The following is an 8,642-nucleotide window of genomic DNA, read 5'->3' as shown; positions in this document are numbered from 1 at the left end:
AGAGAGAGAGAAAGGAAAAGTAGGCACCATGATGGTTCTTAATTCACATTCTCCTTGAGTGTGGTGGAGCAATCTCAGCTACTCAAGGAAGCTGAGGCAGGAGAAGCACAAGTTCAAGGCCAGCCTGGGCAACTTGGTGAGACTGTGTTTCAAAAGATAATTAAATAAATAAATCACATTCTTTTAATAAAAAATAATACAAAATCCTACTTTGGGGACTACATAAAGCAGAGATCCAAATGTTTCCAAAAGTTCTCTCATGGTTATGACATTATTTTTAAAAGATTTTTTTTTTGCTAACCAATTTTCTATAATAAAAATGTATAATCTCAATAGAGCAAAAGGTTGGCAAAACTAGTTTTAAAAAAATTATAATTTGTCAATAGCATTTTAAATAAAGCCACTCCCCTATAAAAACAAATTAGTAGTTAGTTATCCTGAGAATATAATTAGGGGAAATGAAATGCAACAGACAAGAATAGTGAGTTGGGAGGCTGAGGTAGGAGGATCACCACAAGTCCCAGGCCAGCCTGGGATACACAATGCGATCTTGTATCAAAACATCAAAATAAACAGGAATAGTGAGTTATTTGGACACGGCTACAGTAAAACCTGAATTTCAACCAGAATGGCCAGGCTGTAGCTTTGGGAAGAGAGCCCTAGCAGCACAGGAGTGATAAGCTGTGCTGGGATGAGTATGAAGAAAGGTCACCCTTGTGCTAACCATGTTTGTGCACTGGGTCCAAGTCACTCTCTCGGGTAAACTTACCACCCAGCATCTTTCTGGAAAAAGCCTGGACATGAGCCTTCCCACATGTGGTGGTTCAGCTTAACTGTGTCAACACGACTGGCTTGGGAGCCACCTGGGGGATTAGTAAAGCACAAGTCTGGGTGTGTCTGGTTGAGACATGGTGGCATGGCCTTGGGGACTGTATCTGGTCCCTTGCCCCTTCCCTCCTGATATTGTTCCCCTGCTCTGTTTCCAGGCCACTGCAAACTGAACATCTTGCTTCCACTCTACCCTTCTGCCCTGACGTTGCTTCCTGGGAGCCAGCTGACCATGGACTGAATCCCCTGAAACCGTGAGTTAAATTAAAACTCTCTTAAGTTGCGGGTGTTGGGTATTGCGTTCCAGCAAGAGGAAAACTGACTAAAACGCCATGTATTGTTCCCAAAGGGGCTTAGAATTGGATACCTGTGGCAATAAGATCAGGGGAATTAAATAGATGATAAGACAGACAGACAGACAGACAGATAGATAGGGAGACACTTTCATGAACTGATTAAGCAATCTTCAGAACTAATTCAACCTTTAATTTTCTGAAGTCTTGGCCATGCACCCAATTGAGCCTCCCCAGGAGGGTGAGTGGGGAGCTCAGCTGCCCCTCTGGGTGACACTCTTCTACTGTGCCAAGTCACACCCTAAAGTGGGAAGCCACACACCTTTGAATCCACTGCAAACTATTAAGGAGCAGGAGACTCAGAAAGGCCAGGTTCCCTGGTGGGACTACATAAACAATATTACACTTTCTTCTTTAGGGCCAGTTCACTGTAAACCAAGAACCTGAGAAGGTACCAAAACAAAGCCAGAAATGTAAGTTTGCCTGTTGATCACCAGGGAATGGAATGACTGCTAGTAGTAAAACTCAGTATATACCTTGCTAAAATAGCTTAATCTTTCTTAATCAAAGTTTCATAATATTGAAGTTTTACTAGAACTATTTTGTTCAAAGAAAGTAAGTGTATTTACTAAAATGTAACAGCTACATATCTAAGATAAAATGTTTTGAATAACAGACTATCTTAAGAAAGGATGGTAATACCCGTCTAGAACAACTTCACATACAATAAGAAGTTTCCTGAAAGTTTTAATGAAAGCTGCCGCCTGCCAAAGCAATACTTAGGTTTTCATGTATCTGTGAATTGTAGACTCTGTTTTCTCCTCTTTCAAAAATGGTCACTCAGGCTGGGAGTGTAGCTCAGTGGTAGAGCACACACTTAGCATCTCCAAGGTCCTGGTTCCAATCCTAAGGAGAACACAAGAGAGCCAGAAGGAAAGAAAGAGAGAAAAAGAGAAGAGAAGAGAAGAGAAGAGAAGAGAAGAGAAGAGAAGAGGAGAGGAGAGGAGAGATAAAAAGAAGGAAAAAACAGTAACTCAATTTAGGAGTGTCTCTGAGCCTCAGTTTACTTATTCACAATATTCCCTGTGCAGAGAGGTTATAGAGATTAAATTAGATCTACATCCTTTATAAATATCTTTGGCTCCTTCAAATCTATTAGATCTGTAGTCATTTGACCACCACTTCTGCAGCGTGGCCAGCTGCACATGAAAACCAGAAGCCTGTGGGCATGGCACGGGCAAGCGGGAAGCAGCCCTGCCACCCATTTCACCAGCTCTGTAATGGACAAATGCAGTGTGGCATGGAGGCGCCAAGGCCAGCCAGTTCTACCTCTGCGATTTTTATTGTTTTTATTATTAGAACATCTCTTAAAATGGCTTTCCAAGCTTTGTTTGAATACTTCTAAGAACAGGAATTTACTACTTCTTGGAAAGTCCATGACATCTGCCAGGTATTTTTGGCAGTGGTGACATTAGAAATGCTCCTTAAATGTCCTTCCCGAAGACCACACTAGGAACTATCAAGAAGTTTCAGTGTTCTGGCTCCTCCATGGGACCCTGCTATCTCAGAAATTATGATTCTATTGTCTCCATTTTTCTGAGGTAAGCAGGACAGGACCTTTACACTGCGTGTCCCCTTTGAAAACAGAAGCCTCTAGAAATGAATGTTAGATTCCATAATCTGCATTCAAAATAAATTACTGATACTGATAAGACAGTGTCTTCTGATCAGTGCTACTGATAAGACAGTGTCTTCTACATCCCATTAAGGAAGTTAAACTGTAATTAAATTAAGATAACTGTAATCTAATTAAATGCAATGAATCACATGAACAGGGAAGGTTGTCACTATAAAGGGTTAGTAATTGAAATAAGGTTTAAAAAAAGAAACTTAAAGAAAACAATATCTGATCTCCAAAGTTCCAGAGAAAGAACTGACTAGCCCAGGGTCCTGGTCTCCAACAGCAGAGAGAAAGAGAAGGGATTCAACTTCATCTCTTTGAATCCCTGCAAGGGAACCCTTTTTAGCAGATGAAGAAGCTGGGTTCAAAGAGAGTTTACTGCTGGTACAAAGTAAACACAGGACTCAAACCCCCATTCATCAAATCCCAACACCAAGGTGAGACCATCAAGGACAACCTCACTCCCTGGATTGTGATACCATATTTCCTTTGGAAAATTCTGCTATAGCTTTGATTTCCACAAGAAATTTTGCACTTAAAAAATGAGGTATTTTTTGTTCACCTGAGTAGCCTTAAAACATTTCCAAGAATGTAACAGTAATTTAAGTAGGTTTTCCCTGAGTCTTGTTCAAAACTTTGCCAAGTGTCTTATTCTCAAAGCCCGTATCTTTATCTCTAAGCTACAGCTCCAGCCTTTACACACCCCTTACTAACCTCCACATCACCACAATCTTTTTCCTGTTAAATCTAAATCTTAAAAAAAAATTGTACATGATACTCAACATCATAAATGATAAATTTCAACAGCAGCCACAAAAGCAGGGCCACTATGAAGTCTACTTGTCTGCAGATCAGAACCAAGATGGCAACGCAGAATCTTGAGTCCTCCTTGGAAATGCCACCCTCTGCAGTCAATTCGTGTTCCTGGGTTCTGGATTAGTACAGCCACAGCCTCTAAAATTTACTTACAACTCCAAAAATCAATACTCATGGTACTTTCAAGGTCATTTTTGGACACCAGCCTAGTGGTGAAAATTTTCATCAGAAATTGGGCATATTTCCAGCTGAGGCTGAACAAGCGGTGCTTATCTAGGCTCCCACACTATAAACAAGGGTCCTTTCCAAGATCTATTTAGTAGGTGGTTTATACTGTTCAAAGTGGCCCCAAAACAAGTGCTGAAGTGCCATCTAGAGCTGTTCAAAGGCTGTCACATGCCTTGCACAGAAAATACATGTAATAAATTTAATATATTACGCATTCGTTATAATCCAGTTGGCCATGATCCAATATTGGAGAATCAATTATATATATTTAATAAGGCAAACAGAAACACACATACAACAAGGTTATGTATCGATCGGTTGGTGAAAATACAACCAGAGGCTTGCAGGAACTAAACCTTGTTTTTTCGCACTAAGGGCAACGATTCAGTATTCACTAACAGCGCTTACAGCAACTTTATAGATTACAACTATCACAACTGCTGAAACATACACTAACTCTATATGCAACAAGACATTTGACTTAACAACAGATCATTCTCTCCAAACTCAGAAAGAATAGCTGAAGAGGAGGACAACCTCGGCAAGGACTGTTGATGGTGTTAGTTTACAGGTTTACACGCTAAAAAATAAGACTACTACAATGCACAAAGAAAATGCATATCATATCCCCAGGACAAAGATCTAGTGGTTGCTTCGTAGTGTGCCCATACCCCAGGGGGCACACAAGATGGTTCCATGTACAGGGGATTAAAATCAGGGCCTTCACACTGAGCTACATCCCCAGCCCTTTCTTATTTTGGGACAGGGTGTCACTAAGTGGCTAAACTACCCAGGCTGGGCTTGAATTTGCAATCCTCCTACTTCAGCCTTCCAGACTGCTGGGAGTACAGGTGTACACCAACATGTTTGGCCATTTTTGTTATTTTAACATCTTTAAACTATAGTTACCAGTGATCCCTCACCTACCTTGGGAGTTACATTCCAGAGACCCCAAAAGGTGAAAATCCACGAAGTAGCAGCATTATATTTAATTATTTATATATATTTCAAGGCTCTATAAACCCTTCCCACACTCCTACTCCCACTCTATGAACCTTTCCCACACTCTTATAAACACTTCATATGCTTTTAAACACTTTCTACACTCTTAAACCTATGTAACTTTAACATGCAAAATTCTATATGGGTACTTCCCAGTGAAGTAAGTATACTAGATACATTTTTTAAAAAAACCGAGAGAGAGTGAAGCTGCAGTAAGTGAACCGCAATATAACAAGGGATAATTGTGTATCTAAAAACCTGTTAGTAGTACAATAATGGGTACGTAATTTTTACTGGCAGTGCTGTTTCAATTCTGTTAAAGTATGTGGGAGAGCAACATGGTAAAGGTTCAAAGTCAACAGCTCAAAAAAACTCCACTCCAGATGGACCTGTCACGTCCTGCCGAGGGACAGAGCTCATGGGCTTTGTGGACATAGATGCAGGGGCAACATCTAAGAAAAGCTGGGTTCAACTCTTATTCTGCTCTCAACCAACTCTGACAGTCCTTACCCAGGGCACCCCTCAGGCACTAGTTTCTCCTATGAGTAATTAGTCAATCACATTGATTAGATCATCCTAGCCAGCTGCCTACCCTGCTCTAGAAAATTCTATGACTCAGAAAATACGCTATAATAGCCAGGCTTGGTGAAATCCCAGGTACTCAGGAGGCAAAGGATTAAAGTTCAAGGCCTGGCTGGGCCACTTAGCAAGACTCTAAGTTAAATTAAAATTAAATTGAAGGGCTGGAGGTGTAGGTCAATGGTAGAGCTCTTGCCTAGTATGTGTGGGGGCCCTGGGGTTTCATCTCCAGTACAAAAAAAAAAAAGATGCAGATAGCTAGCAAGTAGAACCACTGTTTGATGTTCCCTGGAACCTCAGGGTTAAAGGTGTGAACTGACAGAGCAACAAATTAACAGAAAACACCATCTTCCAGAAAGGTCCTACGAAATCTCCTAAAATATCCTGGACCGTTGACGCTGTATTATATATTTATGTGGCATCACATACACATTTAACTGTATGTGCTCAGCAAAAAAGATAGAAAGGAAAAAAACAGTGCCAGCAATCTGTCTGCCATGCCACCCAATGAGGATAAATAAATCAGTTCCCAGGGCAGCCTCCTTATCCAGGGTCTCTGGCTGAGTAGCACAGTGTGAGGCTGATGTTAACATATTATTCATTTTTTATCACCTAATCCCAAATCAATTACGTCATTTGATGCTCAAGGGAAGAAGGAAGAGTATGTTTCAACCCTAAAGGAAAAACTGGCTTCCACCTTTCCTTAAAGATGGAAAATCAGTTTCCAAAGAATGCCAACTTCCTATGGGCACTTCAGGGAAATTTCTGAACAACTCTATTCCGATTTTCACAGTACCCTCTAACTGCAGAACCAAACACACAGGTAAGACTCCTCTATAGTTACTCTGGGTCAAGGGTCCAAGCCTAACCTATCACCATGAAGTAGTGTCAAGTGAAACCTGTCCCCATATACTTTTATAGTACTTCATATTTATTGAAGTGCTTGCATATAAACTGTCATTTAGGGCCAAGAAAAGACGCCTGGACAAACACTGTGGACCCATTACAGGGGTTGAGTGCAGTAATGCAACGGGTAAGAGTTTCCGGTAAGACAATTTGGGTTCAAATCCCATGGATATTGTTCAGCTTTTCACACCTTTAATCAGTAAAATTAATACAGTGTATACACCTCAGTTTCCTCCCCATCCCAGAGGAAGCAGGGCGACAAGTTCACATCCCTACTCTGACTGACTAAGGCTAAACAGAACGTCTTCCAGTTTCATGCTTAAAAGTTCAAGCATACAATTCAACATCTTTTAAAGTGTCCAAAAATTCATTCCTTGAGGTACTCTGCTCCCTGTTCCTGCATACACGAAACTCCACTCTCAAAGGAAGACGCACAAAGTGTGAGGATACAGGGACATATAAGACAAGCTTTGAGAAGTCACGCAATAAATGAACCTAAATGAACACATTCGGCATAGCATTTCCCAAGGTAGGTTTGATGGAATCTTTGGGTATATTAGCACCGATCTAACATTCTTAACATACTTTTAGAAATACTGGTTTCCCTAAGTTCACGTGTAACAAATAATAACAAACAGTAACATAGTGTATGACAGGGCACAAGAAACTATTCTTTAAGATTCTGTAATCTTTCTTTTGCAGCCTGCCTTGTATTTATATATAGTCTGGTGTCAGAACTATTTCAGTCATTAGGGCTTTTTAAATTCTCTGATTACTTAAATCTGCCACAAGGACTTCCACAAGTGGCTTTTAAAGTCGCCTGGCAGAAAAAACAGCAGGACAGAAAAGTGGGGGAGGGGTCTTATGTTTTTGTTACAAAATTTATTTGTATGAGATTTCATCTTCTCCAAAATCAACTTTGCAAGAGTAGTAAATATCTAATGCCACACCACCATCTCCACTGTCATTATCCGTCTTCCTCACAACAGACAGCGAGAGAGGTAAAGTGAAGCTAGTCAGCTGTAAAGTATAAACCACAAAAATTAGAAATCTTTTTTTCTCTGAAAACCAAGAAAGCAACTATTCTCTCTCTCTCTCTCTCTCTCTCTCTCTCTCTCTCTCTCTCTCTCACACACACACACACACACACACACACACACACACACACGCAATTATCAGCATTTGGGCAATCCTGAAAATTTCCATAGAGGAAAATTTGCTAGGCTGCCCAGTAATGTGATTCTAAAAAATTTAAGTACTTGTTACATCTGGAGTCCTAAAAGTGTGTATGAATTTTGTACTATAACCTACAGCCAGAAAATCATTCTTCACAGGTACTTTTTAAAAATGAAATTTAAAACAAGCTGCTCAGTTTCCTCGATCACTGGGGTCTTTCCTACCGTACCTCTCTTATTCTGTACAAGCATCTCTAACACTTGCACCTGAAATGAACTCTTAAACCTCTGGAAGCTGAATTATGAGAACACAAGCTTAAAGACTTGTTTTAAAAACTACAATACCGTTTGGTGTTTATTCTGAGAGAGTACTAGACAAAAGGAGCCCGTTATGATGTAAAACAATCAGCTTGTGAATTGCATGCACACAAGCAGTGGTCACCAAAAGGAACGCTTTGAATAAAAGCTTCAAGTTTTGTGGTTTTGAGGGAAATGCACGGAGCCTAAGGAGTGTCTCCATCAACCAAGGCTATGGACCACAGATCACAGGAGTGCAGGGCAGGCACCCGCAGGAGGGCAGGGCCAAGATGCCAGGGTGGGCACCTCCACGCTTCACACTTTCCATTTTGAGGGGCCAGTCCCCAAGAACCCCTATGTGTCGCCCGCCGCCCCACCACTCCGAAGCGGGCACACCAAGCACGCTCACCTGCGTGGCAAGGGGCGCCCACCGGTCCCCAGCGTGCTTTGCGGCCACCTCCGTCCCTCCTCACCATCCGCCTCCAGCCACGAGCAACGACCGGGCGAAGGAAGATGGTGCCGCGGAGAAGCTCGCCCGTCACCTCCCCACGTCCCCACCGCGCCCCGGAGCTCGGGTCTCGGCGCGCGCTGCTTCCCAGGCCTTCCGCCCCTCACCTTCACGAAAGCAATCGGGGTGGTGGTACCTTCGATATCCAACAGGATTGCGGTGACCTCAGCGGGCACCGAGAGCCCGACCATCTCCCCGCCGGGTGAGCCCGGCTCTGCCCTCCCGGAGCCCCACAAGCACCCGGGCTGGCGACGGCGGCCGGGACCGCGTGGGCGGGACGGGGCGGAGCCCGCAGGGAGCAGGCGCCCATTGGCCGCTCGCGCCACGGA

General features: G+C 42.5%; 1 protein-coding gene across 1 annotated transcript in view; it reads right to left on the bottom strand.

Annotated features, from left to right (window-relative positions):
- Enoph1 (enolase-phosphatase 1) overlaps positions 1 to 8,642 on the bottom strand; it is a gene marked incomplete at its 5' end in the record, with an annotated part of 26,690 nt that extends 18,048 nt beyond the window's left edge. Inside the window, 1 exon segment of the mRNA XM_005388244.2 lies at positions 8,421 to 8,642. Within this exon segment, the coding sequence (XP_005388301.1) occupies positions 8,421 to 8,504 (84 nt within the window).

Source organism: Chinchilla lanigera, unplaced genomic scaffold, assembly GCF_000276665.1.
Source record: "Chinchilla lanigera isolate Chin_1 unplaced genomic scaffold, ChiLan1.0 scaffold00032, whole genome shotgun sequence".
Taxonomy (NCBI): Eukaryota; Metazoa; Chordata; class Mammalia; order Rodentia; family Chinchillidae; genus Chinchilla; species Chinchilla lanigera.
The sequence above is the reverse complement of the archived record's forward strand: the minus strand, read 5'-3'. Positions and strand labels throughout refer to the sequence as shown.